This window comes from Hibiscus syriacus, unplaced genomic scaffold, assembly GCF_006381635.1.
Source record: "Hibiscus syriacus cultivar Baekdansim isolate YM2019G1 unplaced genomic scaffold, ASM638163v2 tig00111947_pilon, whole genome shotgun sequence".
In the NCBI taxonomy this organism is placed as follows: Eukaryota; Viridiplantae; Streptophyta; class Magnoliopsida; order Malvales; family Malvaceae; genus Hibiscus; species Hibiscus syriacus.
In genome coordinates, this window is record NW_024063219.1 from 760,976 (window position 1) to 785,635 (window position 24,660).

At 33.9% G+C, this 24,660-nt stretch overlaps 2 protein-coding genes and 1 pseudogene across 2 annotated transcripts; 2 read left to right on the top strand and 1 right to left on the bottom strand.

The window, feature by feature from the left end:
* The first annotated feature begins 2,045 nt into the window (after window positions 1-2,045).
* LOC120173388 (uncharacterized protein At5g65660-like) lies at window positions 2,046-2,891 on the top strand. The gene is made up of 2 exons (XM_039180578.1): window positions 2,046-2,388; window positions 2,478-2,891. Exons 1-2 carry the CDS (start codon window positions 2,161-2,163, stop codon window positions 2,643-2,645), a joined length of 396 nt encoding a protein of 131 aa, XP_039036509.1. The 5' UTR covers window positions 2,046-2,160; the 3' UTR covers window positions 2,646-2,891.
* Window positions 2,892-12,952: 10,061 nt separating this feature from the next.
* LOC120173326 lies at window positions 12,953-16,850 on the top strand (annotated as a pseudogene).
* Window positions 16,851-17,008: 158 nt separating this feature from the next.
* Window positions 17,009-23,874, bottom strand: LOC120173396 (probable cytosolic oligopeptidase A). Its single transcript, XM_039180582.1, has 17 exons — window positions 23,447-23,874; window positions 23,063-23,230; window positions 22,558-22,681; window positions 22,141-22,217; window positions 21,761-21,904; window positions 21,420-21,650; window positions 21,263-21,353; window positions 20,624-20,745; window positions 20,413-20,520; window positions 20,059-20,304; window positions 19,221-19,366; window positions 18,625-18,742; window positions 18,137-18,296; window positions 17,991-18,022; window positions 17,608-17,673; window positions 17,342-17,413; window positions 17,009-17,138 (listed from the first exon to the last, which is right to left on the bottom strand). Exons 1-17 carry the CDS (start codon window positions 23,822-23,824, stop codon window positions 17,058-17,060), a joined length of 2,364 nt encoding a protein of 787 aa, XP_039036513.1. The 5' UTR covers window positions 23,825-23,874; the 3' UTR covers window positions 17,009-17,057.
* Window positions 23,875-24,660: the final 786 nt, after the last annotated feature.

Consider the following 24,660-nt stretch of genomic DNA (forward strand, 5'->3'; position numbering starts at 1 on the left):
CTAGAAAATGTTTTCTTATGTTTGATAACTATAATTGGTTTTCTTAATGTAATTGATTTTTTTAGTTCATTTGTATTTTATGTAAGATGTTTTACCATCTGATTTTCGGTAAAATATTTTCATACTTCAAAGTAGAAACATTCAAAAAAATATTATTTTATTTTTTTAATATTAATATAATATGAAAATATTAATTATTAAAATATTTAATATATATAATATAATTTTAATAATATTATATTAACATGTACTTAGTTATATTATAATAATATATTATATTATACTTTTAATTTAATAATATATAATAAATTATTAATATAATTAATATTATCTATTATTTTTATAAATATAATATTATGAAATTATTAATAATGAATAATATTAATTTATATATTTAGTATTAATGTAATAATTTAGTATTATGTTAATAAAATACTAATAATTAAAATTAGGGGTGTTCAAACGGTTAATTCGATTACCGATCGAATCGAATTACTATTAACCGAATTAGTTGAACTTTTTTTAGATGTTAACCGAACTATTTTTTTAAAATATAAATTGAACTGAACTTTATTCAATTTATGTAAAGCGTTTTCTATAAAATTAATTATAGTATACCAAACAATTAGTGAAAAATGATTTACATAATATCATATAATATCATCAAAACACCTTAAAATAGTTTTCGAAAAATATTTCCCAGAAAATATAATTCATTTTACGTAAAACAATTTTTATGTAATCCATTTTACGTAAAAGAGTTTTCATGTAACTCATTTTACGTAAAATAATTTTCAGGTAATTCATTTTCCGTAAATTATTTTTTAAAAAATCAATTACAATCAATCAAATAAACCTTAAAATTTAAAATTTTAGAGTTTAGAGGGTAAAACTTTTTTTTTGAATTAATCACTAATATCCGATCTATTGACAAACTAATCCAGATCGGGTACTGCAGAGGCAAGGACGACCCTCTCAACCCAGTTTGCTCCATTAACAAACGTCATGATTCGAACATTTAACCTTGCTTAAAGGACCTAGTGCCTCGTCCCACTTGATCACTTGGTTGTTGGTTAAAACTTTTTATTTATGTTGCATTTCGTTAATGATTTTCCACACATTATTCTTGTGCTTCACATCTGTAGGAGAACGTTAAAGTACCTTTGACCCTACGATATCGATAAATTATTTCATGGAGTCTACTCGTCGTATTATTTATGGCATCAATAAATGACAGTCACAAATTTTAAAATAAATTTTAAATAATTATCTACTTTTTATTTACACGTAAGAAAGAGATGAAGATTCACATTAGAACAAATGATATGGGCAAATGTTATTGGTTGAGACCACAAATAACGTGATGAGTCGAGACTATCTAATAATTTCTCATACAATACCAAAGTTGCTTCAAATATAGAAAATAATCTTTCTGAAAGAAGAATCTCAAATATGTAACGTCTATAAAAAATTCGCAACTAATTGACGTAGCATCTGACATACCTATGTGATGTATCAAAATCAAATCTATAGCCACTGATCATATTTACCTAGTTTGCTAGCCTATGGGTAGTAATCCCTACAGCTGACACACGCATTAGAATTCATTATAAATTCTCTCGATCATGATCTAAAGATTAAATGTGACCTATGTGAAATCATCTCACTCACACTCACTTCTCCATTTTCTATGAAGATCGACAATATTGACATTGACCAACGATCGATTTATCACTAACTACGACTCTCCTTCTAAATTAAAAGGACGTAACTCATTTTCTCGATCAAAAATTTTAAATTTTAAGATTAAATAGATGATATTATATAAAGTTAAAATGTGTATTAAAATATTACCTTTAGAAATAAAGTCTAAATATGAAACAGCTTGTTACTGAATGAGAAACTTTGGAGTCATAAAACTTTTGCGTTTGCGTCAGGGCCAGCACACAACACTTGGACACACTAAAATTCGTACTATGGCCCGGACAGTAAGGATAATTGCCACTGCCCCTTCATTTTATAAACCCCCCCCCCTCCTCAATTTGAAACGATTACATTTTCCTGCATCCTCTCTTTCCGCTGATTTCTTTTCATACATATGAGAGAAGGAACAACGGCAGCAACAGAAAGACCAAGTATTTCATCATCGGATAGGAGGCGATGGAGAATCACGTTGTTTCACCGCCCCAAGTGGATGCATCTCGACCGTCCCTCGGCTTCCCCCTCGGCACAGCTCTCCTCTTAATCGTCATTTTCAGCTTGAGTGGCATCTTCTCCTGCTGTTACCATTGGGACAAGTTCAGATCACTCCGCCGAGCTTTCGCCGACGGAAACCACCCCGACGCCGACATCGAAGCTTCTCCCTCCAAACCCACCCCTGATTTCATGGTAAATTTTCTCTGTTTCACACCCTTTCATAAAAAAAAGAGATTAGAATTGAAGCTTAGCTTAGTTTCTGTCGTTATCGTATTTTTCAGGATTTGAAGAAAAACCAAAGCCAGAGCATGCCTGTATTAATGCCGGGAGACGATATCCCAAAGTTCATAGCATTACCATGTCCATGTCAACCTCCACGGCAAGACAAGGTGGAAGTAAAAGTTGAGAAGCCGCCGCTTTTTCCAGTTCCTTTCGGATTGGCAAATTAACGAGTTATTGTACATACTGCTGGACCATTTAGATTAATTTTCACCAGTAAAAGAAACGGGAAAATGATGGGTGGGGAATTAAATTTACCGTCTTTTGTATTATTCCCCAGGTTTAAAAAACTAGAGGTAAATTTGTGTAGCCTTTTCACTGCTTACCACGGTTTCATGCCATTATTCCTCACAAGGAAGAAGATTCCAATTGTTGTCAATTGGAAAATGAGACGGCACAATGAAGTTCTTATCCATGAAAGCAAAGATCCAAATGTCAATTCCCTGGCTCAGATCTTTCTGCATAATTTCATAGATTTATGTGCTTCGTTCATTTATTTTGCAGACCCTACCTTAATCCCCAATGTAATGTAATCTATTGCTTGTAATTGTTCCAATATATTTTGTGTTCTCTTTACTTAAACTTTGTGTTCCAACATATTTTAGCAGTTCACGAGTTTTACTATTTGGGGGTTAGCCAGGTGAAGGGAAATAGAGGGAGGAACCCTGTTTTATGGGAAAACAAAGGTGAGCCTGGTCAGTGTGTGAAGAGTAAGCGGAGTTCACGTCTCTGTCAAAAATTAGGCAAACCTGTAGGATTTTTTCTATCAAGCTGGGAGAACTTTACTGATGAAAAAGGTGTAGTCATAGATAACTAAGATTTCCTGGTACTGAATTTTTATAGTACGCATGACCACCTAAGCCCTACGGATCAAAAGATATATGTTCTAATAATTTTTTTGAATAGATGTTTTCTAATATTTTAAAGTGATAACATCATATACTAAATTAAAATCCAATAGGTTATAAATATTAAAATCTAAATGTCCTAGCTTTTTTTTTTTTTGAGAAAAAATGTGAAAGAAAAGTAGTATGTATTGATTTTCAAATTTAAGTGCATGTATGCTTTTTTTTAATAGTACACGTAATTATAGGGTAGTATATCTTTAAAATCTTTTTTAATCATTGATAACACATATTCTATCGATATAATTGTTTGAACCCAAAATTTCTAGAAAGAACATCATTTCCTTTAACAACTAAGATCACTTGATGAATTCTTAATTAATCGACAAAATATTCTTTTAAATTTATAAATATTTAATCACTATGAGTAATACTTAATACTAATATTATTGAATCGTCTCAATGATAAATGATAATATTGTTTGTTCTCAAGGACTCGAATTGAAACAACTTTAAAAGAGTGTATATGTTATAAATATACTTAAAAAATCTAATGATTATTGCGTAAAAAAATTAAAAACTTTGCAATGACAATTTTCAATCTTATTTCCCCTTTTTTTTTATCGTCTTCAACTATCTAATTTTTTTATTCAATCTTGATCGTTAAAAAAATTTAAAACTTAATTTATTAGTTTTTTTAGGTGAGGATGTTGTACACATTTAAACCTAATAATAAAAGGGAATAAAATGAAAAGGAGAGATGACATTTGGCAGCCATGAAGCAGCAGCTTGGGCCATCATGTTCCTTAAAGGTTACAAAGAAAAATGGAGTGAAAGTTAAGATTTGTAAAAACGTACGAATAATAAGCAAGGTGAACCCTATGGAATGAGACCCCATTGCCCACCAAACTTATTTTCACATCCTTTCGTCTATAGATAGTCCTTAGTGGAGTTTAAGCGGCCTTATCCATGATGTGACTTTCAATTTCATTTATCATTAGTTGCAATAAAAGAAAATTATTTTTGGTTATTACAATTGTTTTTTTTAAATAATATTTATTACAATTGTCAATTGTGTCTATGGTACATGGATTAAGTGGGTCGATCATTTTTAAAAAGAAATGAAAGAAAAATTAGGAGAAAGTGAAAACATATATTGGAGGAATTTGGATTTGTGAAAGAGCTTTCAAGTGCACTCTTTGATTAAGTACAAAAGGGGAAATCTCAAGTCTTGAACTAATCACTAAACTAAAGAAACTACCTTTCTCCTTAATCTTTTTCTCTTTCTGTATATTTTTCTATATTGCAAGCCATCTCTCCTAACTTTTGTCTATTAATATAATTTCTTGAAGAAAAAAAAAACTCTCTTTTCACACCAAATAAAAAATCCTTATCCCTTAATTTTAAAATTAACCCTTTTTTATTACTAAATATAGATCTATGCACCCATCACTCTGTGATGTTCATGTGAAAACAGTTCATTGAATTTACATAAACAATTTTGAAACTAATAACAAATAGTGTAACCATACCTCACATTAGTTTATCTTTTGCCAAGAAAATCTAAAAAAAAAATCAATGAAATAATTTATGTATGTTGAACTTACTAGAAAGCATACAAGAACATGAGAGATAAAGGGGCAGATTTGTGGGATATACCGTATTCCCTTAAAAGGAGAAGCATGCATAAGTGGCTGATTTTGTTCCTATTGTATTTGTATCGTATGTTCAAATTCAGCTTTCTGCTGTTTGGGTTTGAAGGGATAAAAGTAGAGACAGATGACATCCCAAACGAATCAAATCAACACAATAAAAAAATGGTACTCTTCAACAATTGCAATCGCTAAAAGTAATAGCATCCTTGTATTTGGTAACTGCCATTTCCAAAATCGTGATAAAAGAAATAATTGTAAGAATATGATGTGTTGTGCGTGCTTGATTCGAGTTTTTATTTCGTCGCCTCCTGATATTATGCTTCTGGGGTCTGATCCTCACCCGAGGCACCTTCGGAAGAACCACCAGCAGAACCAGAGCCTGAACCTGAACCCTAACTCATGTGCTCACCTATCATTGAAGCAGCCTGATATTTTGCGTTTTAGACCCATTATGATTTTTATCCTCCATATCATGTTTCAATGGAGAGTCTACAGATTCGGTTGGAGATTCATGGGATGCAACGCAAAGCACTCAAGCATCTCCTATAGAATATGCAATTGAGGGTGAATGGGATCATATTATATATGGTCAATAAGGTATTGATTTTGGTAGCCAAGTTGAGTCAATGACGACAATGATATCATCAGATACCTTAAGTACTCCATCACCGTAATTCGAAGGTGAATCTCAAAGTGGAGTGATGTTCAGTACAGCTCATGTTCAACAAACAAATGAAGACGAAGACGATCAGGGCGGACGACCACGACATGATGGACGAGCCTCGCGTCATTATCATTCGAGCACTCCTCGACATCTTTAAGAATTACGAAAATATAAATAAAATTTTATTATATATTGTCTTAGTTTGTAAGAACTTTTATTATTATTTTGTATGTATTAAACAAACTTTTAAATTATTTTTTTAATTTAAATTTGACAAAACTAATCACGTCGATATGACGAGTTTCAACGATTAAATTTTTTAAAATTCAAAAGTTGTATGTTTCTCAACGGTAAACTTTTTAAATTAAATTTTAGTGTAAATCGTTACCTCGAAATGACGAGTTTCATAGTTTTTAAATTATTTTTAAATTTATTTACTAAATTTAGAAAAAAAATACTACCTACAAGACTCATCATGTGGATTTGACGAATTTCATGAAAAACACTATAAAATTGACTCACGTAGGGCTCATTAACCTAGGACCATTAAAAATATTTTTTGAATAAACTCATCACATCGACGTAATGAATCTATATTTTATTGTAACAATTGTTGTATATTGAAAAAAATAAATTCTTAAATGTGCTAATTAACTTTTCCACCCTGACCTCTGGGGAAAAACCTTCATGTACCCTCAAGGTAGCCAACCCATTTTGTAAGACTGTCCATAATCCATCTTTATGTTCCATTTTCTTTTTCTTTTTTAAATAAATCTCTCATCTTTGATTTTTTTTTAAAAAAAAAAATTAAAAATAGTAGACGTTGTTATAATTTTTATATCACCCTATCATCGTATGTAAAATTACACGTCATCGATATATTAAAACATTAATGAAAGGTGTGGAACCGTTTTATATCTTTTCGTTCTGTTAAGTTTTAGGGTTTTTAGATTATTATAATTTTATAATTAATATTATTAGTATTAGGATGTATTTTTCAAAAGTAAAAAAAATATATTTTATTAAAAAAATATATAATAAAAATTTCCCCTCTCTATCCACAAGATATTTGACTAATAATAGGATTGAGATATGAAAAATTCAAGAGTTTAAGATGAATTTTTACTGTATGTAAATGTTGTGTAAATTCTATTAATTTATCAAGACGAGATGTTGAATCACTTTAATATCTAGAGTTTAAATTATGATATGATAAATGAAATAAATTAAATTAAAAAATTATTCTTATAATAAATTATTACAATAATTAATCCAAATTATTAAAAATTAAATATATTTTAGTATTATATTTTTATATATTACATCAATAATAATCTTAATAAATTAAATTCAATATTGAGAATCTATTAAATTTATCGTTATCTTTAAATCAAGTGGGTAATCTCTTTGACACTACACTTAGTGGTTATCTCACCTTGTTAATTTATAATGAATTATATTAATTTAAATATTTTATCCAAAAAAGAGAAATTATTTTTCTTGTTATGGGGCACTTGTATTTTTCCCTGTTTTAGTCGGGTCCATTTCTCACCTAACTTGAACATATTAGTGTGGATCAATTAAAACAATCAAAATAAAATAGATAAATTTGTCATCATAATAATAGTATAAAAATATGTTTACATTCAACTTCATTCATGGTGTAACACCCCAACCCGTACCCGACCCGGATACGAGTCCGAGATGTCACATTGACTTTTAAAAACAAAATTCTTAACAAAATACAGAACCTTTGGACTTATATTAAGAAAATACAATTAAATCATGTTTCATTATAAAAATTTAAGGCAAAAACGTATTTATGAACAATATTATACGGTATGAACAGTACCGTGAACAGTAATGAACAATACCATAAACAATGCTACAGTGCATCGATGCATTGCTACAGTGCATCAATGCACTAAAATTTTGAAGCAAAATTGTGCATCAATGCACTGCTACAGTGACTTTCGTAAAATGTACATAAAACTCGTAAAAATTTAACCGTTCATTACTATGCATTTATATTTACATAAATACGTTTAAAACATTACAAAACTCGATCAGAACATAAATACTTAATTTACCGACTTTGTTTACATGCCAACCTATTTAACCCATAACAATACATACTATTTAATCTACTTCTGATCTGACCTTCAAGTGGAGTTATGTTGTTTTGCTGAGCTTATTATGGATCTCTCCGCTTTTCGGTACCTACGTGTAAAACATTTACACGCTAAGTCATAGACTTAGTGAGGCATAATAGTAATGACAATAAAATATAATGAAAATGTCATAATTAAATGCAATATCATGAAATCATATAACCACGTATCATACTCATGATCTTATTAAATTATCCATCATGAATTCCTATAATAAGTTCAATAGATTCAATAGGTTCAATAGCCTATGATACAATACTGAGAACCCGAGGTATGTGAGTACTGTGAGGTTGTGCACTATGTTGTCACCACAACTTGTATAAATTTGCACCGAAGTGCCACGTAGAATTTGTCCCGAAGGACTGCGTAGAAATGCACCGAAGTGCTACGTAGAAATGCATCGTAGTGTTATATAAGATTATCCATAAGGACCACATAGAAATTCCTTAAGAATCATATACATATACCAAGGATCAAGTAGGTGTCTCAACAGACCTCATACATGTTCCAAAGAATACATATGTGTCCCCGAAGGACCACGAAGAATTTGTCCCGAAGGACCACGTAGACCCTCTACTCTTAGCATGCAAACTATACCTATAGTTCTCATCTACATAACATGAGCTTTCACAGCTCACATAGTTTATATCGCGTAGACATATTATTTCCATACCTTTATCACATAGACATATCATTTCTATACCTTTATCACATAGCTCATATAACTTTTCCTGCATATTCATGTCACATAATGCATATGGTATGAAATCATATCATGTTTCATAATATGAAATGTAATCATGTATCAAAATATTGAATCTAGACTTATCACAAGTCTAGAACTGATTATAATACTATATTCATGCTATGCATATGCACTCACCTATATCTTTTTGCCTTTACCTCGATCGATCTTACTTGTCACTTGTTCCGGAACTCGTTTAGGCTCAATATCTACATAAATATAATTTTCAAGATGATTATCAGGAGCCTAAACCTTATACTTCAATGCTATTAACTTAAACGAATTTAATAAACTCATATTCCTAATTTCCTTTAGGAGTGTACCGATGCACTATGGGTGCATCGGTACCCAAATTAGGTTCGAAATTCCTATGCATCGATGCACCTTCAAATTTTGTCTTAGTGCGTCGATGCCCATTCATAGTGCGTCGATGCCATTCATAGTGCATCGATGCACATGTAAAAAATAAACTGTTTCACCCGAAAATTCCACAACTTTTCATTAAATTTCCTCATATAAAACTTTTTTCATATCACTAAACTCAACTACAACCATTTTAACTAACTTTTATCATTCCAACATCTTATTATCTCTCATATCTCATTAAAATTCTTAAAACTAAGAATCATACCAAAATTTCCATGTAATCCAAACTTATTTCTAACACTTATAACTTATTATTTACACCCATGACAAGTCAAAATTCAACTTCTAAATCCATTTATACATCCTTATTCAAAATTTCACTAATCCACTTCCTATCTTTAATCCTTCATAACTTACAAATCTTTGAGTTTCTATGCTCTTTTTCATCTCCATCATCTTTCTTAAAACTTCATGAATCAAAACCATACTTTAATTTGAAGGATTAACCAAAAGAAATCAAACTCACCTTGTCTTAGCTTTGGTTTCACGTTGGAGAAGAGAAGAAGATGAAGATGGGAGAAATGTCTGGAAACTTAATTTCCCAACATATGCTCCACATGGGTATTATAATACCCACTATCAAATTTTTAATTATTTTCCTGGTTCAAAGACCCATTTACCCTTTTACTTCTCCTTCATTTGCTAAATCATCCTACACTAACATCTTTCAATTAAATCATTCACTTTTCAATTTATTTAATCTGATCATTGAATTTTAAAATTTCACACTTTGGTCACTAACTCGATATTGAGGATGTTACACATAGCTTTTGCCTGATAAAGAGCGGTTGAGCAAACTATGTTTCAGCCGTTATTGTCATTTACCTAGTTAATTTGTTAGATAGTTATTCCTTTCTCTATATATTGTAATGCTATTTTCATTGCACATTCAAACAATTCTATTTTGCTTGTCATGGTGCACTTGTGATTTGTCATGTTTTAGTAGGGTTCATTTCTCAGCTCATTTGAACTTGTTAATGTGGATTAAAATAACATTAAAAATAAAATAGATAAATTTATCATCATAATAATAGTATGAAAATAATGTTTACATTTAACTCCATTCATGGCTTTTACCTGATAAAGAATGATTGAGCAAGCTAAGTTTCAATCGTTATTATTAGTTACCTAGTAATTAATTTAGCAAATCGTTATTCCTTTCTCTATAGATTATAATGCTTTTTTGATTGCACATGCAAAAAATTATAGAGAATAACAAAAGCACTTCCATAATGTACCAAACTGATGTTATTAAGTCAACAATCAGGAGTTTTAGGAGAGGGAGAGTCCCCTGACCCTAACAGACTCCTTCGAGGCATCATCAGATGACTTGTGTCATGGACAATTATTCTTCTTTAGCCCGTGCGACACTTAAAACTTTTTTTTATTAACTTTGGAGAATGCTTTGCAAGATTTACTTCAATAGATGGATGGATGCCTTTGACAAATGACCAAGGCTTCTTTATATAGCCTTTCACCTCCTCAATGGATGGTGGAGATTAGTTTGATCTTACTATCTATATTTTACATCCAAAACTTTCTATACAAACCTAGTATAATCTAGATCTGGGAGATTCTCCATAAACTTTTAGAATCTTTCACAAGTCTCCCAAGTATCCAAGTATTCTAGAAATTTTTTCATAGTTCTGGAATCGTCTGTGATGTTCTAAAACCTTCTTTGGTGATCTAGAACTTTACACAATGTTCTAAAATATTTTGGGGTGTTCTAGAATATTCTAAAGTATTCTAAGATCTTCTAGAGTATTCTAGAACCTTCCATAAGATTCTAGATATTTTATTGTGTTCAATAACTTTCTGTTATATTTTAGAGCACTCACCAACGTCTCCAAATTTCTAATTATGTATGAAAGTATATGTAGAGAGATTTAGTTTGTGACATTTGATAGTGACCATTTCTGTTGTGCTTATCATCGTGATAATCATCCTTGTAGCTGTGGTTGCTATCCTGCTCATAGGTTAATACACTTGGGGTAAGTTCTTAATAACTCTTTCATTTCTTAATTCCCCAGTAAAGTTCTCATTCTTTTTTTTTTTCAGATGGGAAGTTTTTGATACCTCTTTAGTTTTCTTAATTCCATAGTAAGATTCATTTTGTCTTTTTGTTATTTCAAGATGTGTAAAATTGACAAAATGATTGAGATAATGTAAGTGAGATTTTTTTAATTTCATATATAATCCACCCTGGGGATTATTTCCCCATCTAGAGTGAATTGAATAGTATCAACCTAAAGACGTCAGGTGCTCCACGAGTTTTCAAGCTAAATATGAAGACTCCACGACTGTATGGCGTCTTCAGGCAAATGAAGAAGACTCCACGACTGCATGACGTCTTCTGGCAAATTGAGAAGACCCCAAGATTACACTGCATTTTCAGACCAACAAGAAGCCCTAGTTCATAAAATAATATGGTGGATGCCTTATATGGGAAAATAAATTTTCTCACAACCCTATATGAGTCAGGAAGTAGTGTAAAATTACATTACAAGTTTGTCATCTAAATTTGAATAGCTTATTCGTTCCTAAGATCTACTTGTATCTTATTTTGTATTCTTTATTTATCTGGATTATTAACTTAGTCTATTATTTGTTTGATAAATTTTCTTTATTGATAAAAGAATCACATACCATGCAGAGTTCGTCTTAATACATTTTCTTAGAATTTAGATTTCTTATTTTGGGTTAGATTCGTCACACTTGCCAAGAGCAACACAGGTTTATTTATAGTAAGTGATTGTTCTGATATTCAACCAAATATACTAGCATCCCAAATTCAATTAATGGTGAAGGAAGCTCATGAGAGACTCAAGGTAAGAGTCAATGGTGAGAAAACTTTCTTTTATATATCTTTTTGAATGTTTTTTTGGGAAGAAAGAATGTATTTTGAATGAAATTGTCCTTTTGAAAAAGAATTGGAAAAATGTTTATCTTTTCAGGCTGGAAGCATCGATGTTCAGCATTGCTACTGTGTTAATCTTTTAGTTGTTTTGGCAGTATTTTGTGTGGATTATATGTTCTGTTTAAATCATTAAATACTCAGTTTTAGTTGTTATTCTTATACTTCATTGCACATGAAATATTAGTTAAATGTCATTTACAGAAAAGACTCTTCCTCTACATTGGACTCAATAGTCTAATCATAAGTGATGGCAACACTATGAGTCCAAAGCAATCAACTTTTTTATTGTTCCTGGAATTCACACGCATGTCCTTTATTCTGACTATTACTAGTTTTCTTGGCTTAAATCAAGGATAAGTATTGCGTTTTCTACCGTGTTGATGGTCAAATATTTTATATCATACGACCAATATTATATATGGGCGTGCGTGTATTTGAGCTCGAGAACATGCATGCCAGTATGAACTTTGTATTTTGTTTGTTGCTATATGTATGTCCAACTTCCCCTTTATTTACTTGAGCTATTCCCATCTGCGGCATTTCCATCTTGAATGATGGAAATAAAAGTTGAACATTCATACATCTCTATGCCATAGGGCTCTTGGTATGATCTATCTGAAGGAAAGAGTGATCAAGTAAAATTCTAGGCCGCAGGCTTCCAAAACAATAATGGTCCTTGGGCTATTTTTTCATGGGTTCAGTAATGATACTTGAGTTTGTTTATGTACTATATCGATGATGTGCTTATTTTGCTGTGTCTGCTGACATGAGTTGCGCCCATGGTAACAGACAAGAAGAGACACGAAGCTGAGAGGTTTGTTCAGCTCCATTATTTTAAATCAAATTTTAATACATTGATCACCATCCACCACCAAAACAAACTAAAATTAATTAATATTACTACTTGATTAATCCCATTATTTTATCATAAATCCCATAATCAAACTTTTGTATTATAATCTATTTCCTTAACTTCTCAGGAAATTAATTGAACTCCTCCAGTTTTTCTTTATTCTGAAGTCAAACCTCTATCATTTTCTCTTTCCGTCCTTATTCCATTTGTCTGAGAATAATCACCGGAAACTTAAGCATCTCCAACATGAACTTGTCATTTTGATCCAAACAAGTGTGGAACAATTATTGGCTTAATTCGATGACTTTGATCGTCTTACGAATGGTTGAGTTCTTGGTTTTCACAAGGGTTAGCCGGTCATTTGGTGCAAGTTTGAGAACTTGGTTGGCTTGATATTATGATTTTGATTACTCGACATGGGGCGTCTTCCATTTAAGATGAGATGATGATGGAAGGGTTGATTTACTGGGTTTTAACAAGTTTTATGTGTTTAATCTTTTGTTTCTTCAATATTTTTCAATCAACTAAAGCACAAGGTTAGTATTCGTTTATATATTATTATTGTTCATCGTAGATCGAACGGAAAGTTCATATAAGTTGTGTTTATCTTACAAGAAATAGTCAGCGTTGTTGATTTTGTCTCTGGAATGTCTGTCAGAATTTATGTTGGATAAGTAAATTCAGGTCTTTGTTGATGATTGGTGAATTTCGGTGGATCAGTTAAAAAGTTGGTGTTCTAAACTACAGAAATTTTCATGCAGGGTATTTGAACATAGCGTGTTGCGCTGAATCGAGTTTTACAGATAAAAATCTATCTTGGATACCTGATGATCAATGGTTTACAGACAGAAAAAGTTGCAGGAACTTGCATCAGGGCAACGAAAAAGCTCGGGTTTTCGAGATCGAATCGGGGAAGAGATATTATAGCTTAACGACGGTTAAAGATCAAGACTATTTGGTAAGGTGTTCGTTCCCTGTTGGAGCCGAGTTTAATTCTTCGTTTGCGGTTTCAATCGGTACCACGCCATTAGGCGTTGTGGACTCGTTGTCATCGGAGGCCTCGGTGGTCGAGGAGATTTTCCAAGCACCGAATATCTATACCGATCTCTGCTTACTGCATGGAAAAGGGGATCCCGACATATCTAGTCTTGAACTAAGGCCTTTGAATGATACAAAGTATCTAAAGGATAAATCATCCAATATTCCGAAACTGGTTAATAGAACCGATCTAGGGGGCATTGGAGAGACCGGGTACCGTATATAATCTATGTATCCTAAAAACCATAATTTTCACCTGGCTACATGATGAACAAGTACCAATTATATTTCAAATCGATGCTTATTTGCCAACTTCAGTTACCCAGAAGACAGATATGACAGAATCTGGAAACCAGCATGGGGCCTTTACCTTCAAGCCAACTCAACTGTAACCATTCACAACAACGCGAATATAACGGTGCCACTCGATGTTGCTCGAACCGCTGTCACAGATTCAACAGGATTGGAGTTCCTTCAAAATGGCCTTGATATTGGGAACTATAACTACACTGTGATCCTCTTCTTTCTTGAGCTGAACGACACTGTTGGAATTGGTCAAAGGGTGTTCGATATTTACATCAACGATGAGAAGAAAGAGGAGAATTTTGATATATTGGTGATGGGATCGAAATACAGAGAGCTTGTTTACAATGTGACAGCAAAAGGGTCTCTGAATTTGACCTTGGTTAAGGGATCAAATGAATCTCAACTTGGACCAATTTGCAATGCCTTTGAGATCTTGCAGGTGCTCCCAAGGGATGTAGAGACAGACTACGATGATGGTAAGTTGAGCAAATTGTAAATTTTATCTAATAATTCAAGATCCTGACATTTCTACTCCTGTTGAATGATTGAGATAAAAAAGGTAAAAAAAGATTTGTTAATGCTTAACCAAGGAAATAGCTTACTGGAAACTTGGTCAGGAGATCCATGTCTTCCCGATCCCTGGCAAGGTTTGGCCTGCAACTCCACCAATGGTTCCACAGTCATCACGGATCTGTAAGTTCTTTTCTACATCGCTCCGATTTTTTTTCCCATTCAAGTATTCATGTCCGATACATATTCTCTTTGACTCTTGGTTGCTTTCTTATTATATAATTGCAGTGATCTTTCTTCAAATAAATTTAAAGGGCCAATGCCTCCAAGTATCACAAAGCTAACCTACCTGAAAACATTGTATGATCTCCTTTGAATTCCGATGGCTAAATTTACAAGATTTTTAGTTTTCTGACTAAAACAGAACACTCCAATAGTTTGGTGACTAATGAGTAGTTTACCCCATAATTTTATTGCATATCTGAATTGAACTTTTCAAACTGCAGATTTGGTGTTCTCCATTCCTAGCACAGATGAAGTATTTGTTAGGTCAACATCTATACAGACATATTCCTTACAGTACATTGAGATTGCTACCCAAAACTACAAAACGTTGATCGGAGAAGGCGGCTTCGGATCAGTGTATCGAGGTACTCTACCAGATGGTCAGGAAGTTGCTGTGAAGGTCCGATCAGCCTCCTCAACACAAGAAACTCGAGAATTTGAGAACGAGGTAAACGCTCTATATGCATAAATCATCGCCTTAGAATCTTCCATCTACGCCTTTGATGTACGTTGGAAGTATATCTGAATTGCTAACTGCTTTCGATATATCAATAGCTAAACCTTCTTTCGGCTATTCGGCATGAGAACCTGGTTCCTTTTCTTGGTTATTACTGCGAAAACGATCAACAAATCCTTGTTTATCCTTTCATGTCCAATGGCTCTTTGCAAGATCGACTCTATGGTACTTTTTCACCGCCAATTCCCAGTATTTTTCTCCAATGGCGTTCATAACTTTCTGATCATCGATTGCTTTTAACAGGGGAAGCGGCGAAACGGAAAATTTTGGACCGGCCAGCCAGGCTTTCCGTTGCTCTTGGTGCTGCTCGAGGTAATAAAAGCAATCTATTGATGTTTTAAATGATATTTCTCTACAGCAAAATAAGAACATTGATCCTATTCTAGTGTCGTTTTCGGTAATCAGGTTTGATGTATCTTCATACCTATGGCGGGCGGAGTGTTATACATAGGGATGTGAAATCAAGCAACATACTTTCGGACAATAGCATGTGTGCTAAAGTAGCAGACTTTGGTTTTTCCAAATATGCTCCTCTAGAAGGTGACAGTAATGCTTCCCTTGAAGTGAGAGGCACTGCTGGATACATGGATCCCGAGTAAGAATCATTGTTTTATGGCTAATTTAGGGTTCATATTTCTATATTCATGTCTGACTGCGTCGGAGATGAGTTTTAGACTTGTATACTTGAGAAATATGAAGAGTCGAAGAAATATAGATACAAACTACGGTCAATCTAACTATATGTTGGCTTTGGTGAATCACAATACGTGTTGTCATTCAGGTATTACTCGACCCAGCAACTAATTGCAAAAAGTGATGTATTCAGCTTTGGAGTGGTTCTACTTGAAATTATAAGTGGAAGGGAGCCTCTAAACATACAAAGGCCTCGAAACGAATGGAGTTTGGTCAAATGGGTATAATCTGATCTCATGCTTTCTCATTTCTAGATTGTTTAGTTAACTCCTATTATTAACGAAGTAAAACACATTTCCATGCAGGCAAAACCTTTCATAAGGGAGTCAAAGATCTATGAAATAGTTGACCCTAACATAAAGGGAGAGTACCATGCTGAGGCAATGTGGAGAGTAGTGGAGACAGCGTTGGCATGTATCAGGCCCTTTTCCGCTTATCGACCTTGCATGAACGACATCGTTCGAGAGCTCAAAGATGCTTTGATCATAGAGAACAATGCATCTGAATACATGAAGTTAATCGACAGCATATATAGCTTGGAAGGGTCCAATCGCTTCTCCATAGTTATGGAGAAAAAGATGGTATTACTGCCTCCATCAACTGCGTCGGAACCTTCACCTGTTAATCCACAACCATTGGCTCATCCTGAGCCACGATAGTAGATAGGTGGAAAAGATGTTTTATCGATTTACAACAGGAAAAACTATTCCCAGCTTCTTCAATGAAAGACCAAACACGTTGATTTCTTCCATTTGATTTATAAGTTTGCAGAACTTTAATGTTGTTTTGCGGCCATGTAGTTAGGCCAAATATGCACACACCAGAATTCAACGAGTTTTAGATGATTTCAGCCATACAAGTCTCAGATCTCCATTATATAGATCATAACTGTTGTACAACTGTAACTTAAATGACTGTAAAACTTGCTTTCCATGTCCCTGGTATAACAGCTTATGTTCAGGCTGTGGCTGGTAGTAATCCATTGTGCCTGAGCAATGGCTCGGGTGAAGGTTCACGACCACGAAACTCAACGAAGACCTGGATAATGTAACAAAATCTCATGTAAACAGGAATCAATGGAAGAACTCTAGGGTCTGTTACAAGTTTTTTTTTGGAAAAAGGGCCTGTTACAAGTTAAGCACTTCAAAATAGCAAGTTTTCTCTTATCAGAAAGTTGCTGAGGCATCAAATTAAAAAATTTCGAAATTAGGAATTTTGAAATTCAATTTGTATAAACTAACCTCTAATGGTGCTTTTCCACCTCCAAGAGCAAGAATAGTCTCTCGGAACTTGTGGCCGGCTTCTTTAACAGCCTGTCGTAATACAATCAATGAATCACACCCTTGTTCTAGTGAAAGAAAAATACTAACAATAACAGCATCAAATATCGGAACTGCAGACAAGGATCTTGTCCATAACATGTTAGCTCATTTATACAGGAAAATTATACAAAAGAGAACAAAAGATTGGAAAAAAAAATCCTGAGCAGCCTTTTCAACCACCATACCTTGCTGTCTTCTAATCCAGCATCCTCGAAAGCTGAGAAAGCATCTGCAGACAACACTTCTGCCCACTGCAAAATAGAACTTCGAATTTCAAGTCACATAACAAGGAGAGAAAGAAAGAAAAGGTAAAACAAGGATTGAAATATTCCCACAGTTCATGAAAAGATCACAGGACTTTAGCAGACAAATACTGGATACATTCGAGAATGAAAGAGCAGGCTAAAGATAGAAAAAGAGAAGAGGGAGAAGGGTTTATAAGTTATATATGGTCTTTGCCTGATTGTTGATAATCAGACCGTAGTAGATAGTTCCAACCAAAAACATTCAAAACACATGTTTCTACTGTAGTTTTATAAGAAAGAGACTAAATATGATAAAAGTATACCTTGTAACTGTAGTATCCAGCAGCATATCCACCTGCACAAAAGTCATCAATTCAAAAATCTCCTACATGAAGTCTGGCCGAAATAGTAGTTGTAAAAAGTACAAAGTGGGGGGATACCGGATGGGGCCAGAAGAATAGTGGCAAACCTGCAAATATATGGTTGAAAGCACAAAGAAATCTATCTTCCGGCAATGGGGGGATGACTTGTGTTTTTCTAGAAACTCTCTGATCAACATCATAAACAGATTCTGACCCATCTGATATATATTTTGTATGCAACTCCAAATCCAGGCTAGCAAATTTAATCTGGAAAAAAAAACAGTTAAAAAATGATCTGTCAATTATTATATTAGTAGAGCAAACACTGATCCAATTCACCAAAAATTATAATCTCCTTTGATTAGAACAAGACAACAACATAGAGAGCTATGGAAGGGTAGATAGGTAAGCACCAGAGAAACAAGAGAAAGAGGAAGATAGATAAGGGGAACATGGAGCTAATGAACTCTCACAAGTTACCCTGCATAAATTTAAGGGGCAGGATTTTGTTCCACAATACATCCTCAGGAAACACATTGTTTCTGAATAACATGTACACCAAAAATGACACGAGGGAAGAACATGTTCAACCGACCTGACGAAGACTTAGAGAACCAGCACGGAAAGTCCTTGCAGCAAGGAGCTTCAAATATACCTCTTCAGGGAGACTCTCCCCTGTTTGATAATGTTTTGCAATGCTCATCAATGTATCCCTGAAGCAAACAAAAGAATATTTAAAAAGAAATCTACTAAATGCAAGTCATAATTGATTTAAAAATGAAATTCGCATGATATTAATGGAATTGCACACGTGGATATGGGAGAAGTGTCCAGACAAATAATTAGAGAATGAATAAAATTTAGATTTTAGTCCATGCCCTGGCCAGAACATAATGAGAACAAAAAGATCGAACTTGCTCAAGCTAAACATACTGAGGGTAAAATAGACATCTTTTCCTAACATGTCATCGCATCATAATATTATGATCAAATGCAATAATGATAAACCACATACAGTGTAGTAGAAACAGTGAAGGGTTACATATTTTCCACGTGGAAAATATCCCTTTTTTCCATATTTTCCACGTGCACGTACATCTAATTTGTTTCTTTTACCAACAAAAAGGAAATGAAGTCTGAAGTTTTAAAGCAGTCCCAAGGATATAGATTTTGGTTGTTGGGAATGTTAACCTGTGGTAACACCAATTTTCCATGAACTGGGAGGGCAACTCAACAGCATCCCACTCAATCCCCCGAATGCCAGCTACTAGACCCTCATCTTGCTTAGTCAGCATATGCTGAAGTGCATGGCCAAATTCATGGAAGACAGTTTCTACCTGTGAAAATAAGAAACCCCATCAGCCCACAGGACCTAATTGTAGCAGCCACTTCGAAATCCAAAAGTCATTATTGCTACAATAATCACTTCGATATGTTAAGATGAAAGTATATCCTCAGTCATTCCATAAAATCACACATGTAAACGCTGAAGATAGAATAAAGCCAAAATCTCTGGAAGCAAGATTAGATGTCAACCAAACATACAAATGTTCATCTTATCAGACTATGCCAGTGTCGATTTTAGTTTAAACAATAATATTATTGGAGATTAGGTTTGCTCAGAACCAGATGGTCTAGCACATAAATACATGTGTAAAATGGATATTTATTCAAAATATTACTAGAACCATGCCTTTAATCTAAAAAGTTCTAAAGTAGAAAAGCATGAGCTACGGTCATACTTGATCGAGGATTATCAATTTTTTACTTTTTAACAAACATTTACATGAGACTGCTTTAACTGATATATTGATGATAAAAGCACTGTGCTTAGAGTGCTAAAATCTTGATTTTTAGGATAAGATCAGAAGCACCACTATCAGAGGAAAGGAACCTAGAGAGGCATCCTGCAGATGGGAAAGTTCTAGATTTCTGGACCTGAACCTTAGTTTCCATTTATATCCAGAAATCTGAATACAAGAACTGATTAGCATTAGCATCATACTAAAAGCCAATATCTTCAACTTACTTCACGGAATGTCATGAGGCTTGGCTTGTCCCCAAATGGTGGTGTTTGATTACACACCATGTGGGCAATAGGTAGCCTTGAGGTTGTACCATTACGCGACAGTACTCGACTTCGAGAAACAACCTCATCCATCCATGCACCTCCCCTTTTCTCTGATGGACGGGAGTATGGATCAAAATAAAAGTAGGCAATTGGACTACCTAAAGAGTCTTTGACACAGTAGAACCGCACATCGTTGTTCCAGACCTTTAAAAATAATTATTATTAAAAACAATAAAAGTCAGAAGGATGTAAAGTTAATATTCTGTGTAATAGGCAGTGAAGAAAAGTATAGAGGAACCAAGAAATACTTACAGGAGCCAGACCATCAGCTGGTTCAATATCAATCTCGAAAAGTATCTTAGCAAGGTTGAAAAGGCCACCCATAACCTTTGAAAATGAGAAATATGGTCGGAGTTCTTCCTGTATGATTGTTTTTCACCAGAAAAGACATAAGTTTTATTCACATAACTGAGCTCTTGAAGGTATGGTTTAATTAGCAAATAGAGAAGGTGAGAGAGTCAACCTCATTGATGTTGTATTTTGACTCACGAAGCCTCTCACTCCAGAAGCTCATGTCCCAATGGCTCAAATTATCAGCTTCTGGAGCACCTTGACTTTTGGAATAACTTTTTAAGTCTTCAACATCTGCGTGGACCAGAAAGGGTTATATGCTTTAAATTTTTTTCGATGTATCTTTTGTATAGAAAAGTTTGCGTTAGTAATGAAAATATTATACACGAACTGTTCATGACAAATACGGAAAGCAAGACAATGAAACTTGGACAAAATCAAGTTCTAAAATGGTATCAGAGAAAAAAAGCAGCCTTCCTGAGTACAACATAAACTTGTCTGCGGTATCAAGATGAATTAGTTCGAAGTCAAATCAGAGAACAGTTAATGTAAGTGACTACAAAATCAATTGTTGTAAATGGAGTTTCATTTTAAAAATAAGCTAGCATTTTAATGTATTCCTGATAACAAAAACAACACCTGCAAGTTAAATTTGAACTTTAAAATATGACAAGTAAATAAGAAAAAGGTGTCAGACGAAAATTAGTCTTTTTAATCAAAACAGACTAAAAGAGTTTCACATGATAAATCAAGGATCGAAACATTGGCAATCTTTTCAACCCAAAAGGAAACCATATCTATAGCATAATACCCTGGACAGAAGCATTCCATGAAGCACTCCGAAGCTTTTCTAATAGTTCCTCAGCTTTATCAACAGTTGCCATTTTTGTTGCCATGCTTACCTGATCAAATATGCTTTAGTCAGCCAGTGAAAACGATGCATTCTTAAATATACTCTGGAGTCATACCTCAGCATAATTATTGTAATTGAGAAGCTTAGCCTTCTTCAACCGAAGTTTCAATATCTGATTGATGATTGGTGTATTATCCAAATCACCACTTGATGCCCGTGTTATATAAGCACGGTAAACTTCCTCACGCAAAGCACGGTTACGAGCATGTTGCATAACTGAAATAAAACTTGGAGCATCAAGTGTAATCATCCATGGCCCATTCTCAGCAGTTGCATTTTCATGACCCTAGGTGAGAACCAAGAGATATTATATATTTCATGACATAAAAACAGAAACAGCACAAGACTTGACAATGAAAGACCAGCAAACATACGATAACCTTTGGAAAAGAATACCTTAGACGCTGCTGATTGTGCAGCTAACCCAAGAGCAGTAGCAGGCAAACCATCAATTTCTTTCTTATCAGTTATCAGCTTTTCAAACTTCTTTGTGGCATCCAAAACATTCTCACTAAATTTTTGAGACAACCTCTCCAATTCCTAAAAATCAGCTCATAATAAACAGAAATTAACAGCCAAAAGAATAAACATGACACAATTGAGCATAAAACTTTATAAGGTTAGACGAAGGAATTTTGTAGAAGACAAGGCCAAGAACTTCAAAAAAAAAACTTGTATAATTACTTTCTCTTGGCACACCCATTGAATTCAAAAGATAGCAACGGTCAAGTAGTATGATGCATTTATGTTAAACTTCACAACTCATATTATCGCACCTGTTCAATATTATTGAACTTTTCTCTTTCATCATCTTCAAGTGAAACACCATTAAGAACAGCTTCCTTTATCTGGGCTGAACACATAAAACAAAACAAAAGTGTTATTAGTTCAGACACTCATAGGAACTAAAAGGAATGGAAGAAACACGTAGTAACGGAAACAGTTTTAAATCTGCAGTATCTAGATGCGGCATTACTAAAATTATAAATAAATAAAAAATTCTTTTCTTTCCTTCAGAATGTTCATCTTAAATCTTTTATAGCATGATAACTATTAGACTTTGCAATTAGTATTGGCTGATATTGATTAACCAAATTAAGGTAGTGCTTCTGCATTGAATTAAGGCACCAAAATGAAAGCAGAACAATAACCCCCTATATTAGATATAAAGATGAATAATTACATATACTTACCATCTACAATACGTTTGCGAGCTTCACTCAGTGATTGCCAATCGGGAGATTCTTTAATAGCCTTGAAGGCATTATAGATCGGTTTACTCTGTCCCAATCTTAGCTGAAACTTCACTTTTTCAGGCTGTAAGGAAAAGCTAAACATAGTAAGGATTAGGACCAAGGAGTTAAGCGTAAAGCACCAATACATATTTAATTAAGCTCTACAAAATTCCTTCAAGACCAATAGGAACAACGCCGTTCCCAATTCAACCAATAAAAACAATTAAAAATGAAGAAAACTCCTAGCTTATCATGTTGTATGCCAGTGCTGCTATGATTTATGTCAAACTAATATTAACTAAAATTCATGGTTTAATCTAAAGATAAAAACGAGATAGTTATTAGATGTCTAAAAGACTGAAGCATTGAAGATGGCACTTCAAGCATAAACATTTCATATACATACTGCATTTTACATATTTGATTGTCTGCCAATCAAGAACATAACGAAAAGATAATGGACCTGGACTTCTTCAATGGCAGCACGGAGCTCAGCTGTGTCTTTAACAGCTTTAAGATGGTTAACCATTCCCCACACAACAGCCAACCGATCAACAATCTTTTCCAATGGCTCCACCAGCTTTGGCCATGAAGGTTCCACTGTCTTCTCCAATTCATCCAAATCACTCTCCTACACAGCCAACACAAATATATATCCAAATCAAAATACCAAAATAAAAAAACAGAAGCTCCAGTATCAGAACATCACAAGTTTCAAATTTTAAAGCTCAAATAAATAAATAAAACATTTAACCAAAATTTTGAATTCTCAAACAAGGACTGAAACCAGCGAATGATAAAAAGAAAAACAGAAATGAAAATGGCCCAAAAGATCAAAGCGACATACGAGCTTCTTCAACAAGGCACGAATCCCAGGCCTAACATGTTGGGCTTCAACAACATCAAAAGGTGGAAAGTCGAAATCTTCCAAGAGAGGATTGGACTCGATGTTATCACCAACAGAAGCAGAAGAAGCCATTGGGGGAGGGGAGATAGAAGAGCAAGAAGAAAACGAAGAGGAAGAGGAAAAGAGATAAGGAGAAGTTGAGCGATGAAACGTCTGGATGCAGAAGGAGAAAGAAGAAGACCAGAGAGGACAAGGGTGGGATTTGGGTAAACCCTTGGGGGCAAAACGGGGACAAGAAGGATAAGAGGGAAAATGGGGGCGTTTAAGGATTGGATGAACTGAGCGGGAGAGAGAGAAGCGAGTGGAAGCCATTAGCATATTGACTACAACAAAGATAGTGTTGAACAAGACTCTGTTTGGCAAGCAGCGTATAATTCTCATTTTCTTTAAACTTTCGGTTGGATAAATGGAAATCAAATATCTTTTTCCTTGAAGTATGATATTTTGAGATGGGCATGGGATCCAAAGGTTTTTTGTTTTGTTTGCCGCCTGATTGAACCTAAATCATCGAACGTGATTTAGAAATTTCGTTATTTTCTTTCCAATTCGGGTTTCTTTCATCTTTTGTCTAAATCCACTATTATTTGTCTAAATCCACTATCATTTAGAGTGAGCTCAAGTGGTGCAAAGTTCATACTTTTCTAATGTAACCTCTAAATTTGTACTCTTTTTAGCCGTGTCTTCATTCAATTCTCTAGCAATTCGTTATTCAGATGAAACCCTACTTTGGACCTCAGGTCTAGTGAAAGACCCAATTCAACGTTCATCTAAGTTATACCCATAAAAGCTGCTAATTTACATTCGACACGATTGATCTGCAAATAAACTTGTATACCAAGCTCGTCTCCACCATCAGAAAATCATGCAGATGCAGGCAAATATCTCCCCTTTTCCAAATATAAGAATGATCAACAAAAAATAATGACAGCAAGAACCCAAAGAGCTTAGCATATATCTGCAAATACTTCAGACATGTACGCTGAAATACGATCCCAGAGTTTACGAAAAACATGTTAGTAAAATGAGCAAAGCGGTTCCGAATACATCCTTGTATACACTTACACAGTCCCGCTAAGAGTTCATATCCATTCCAACTCATAAAAAAAAGCATACAAACTTCATTCCCAATTTGTAATAAAAAAGAATTTATGTTG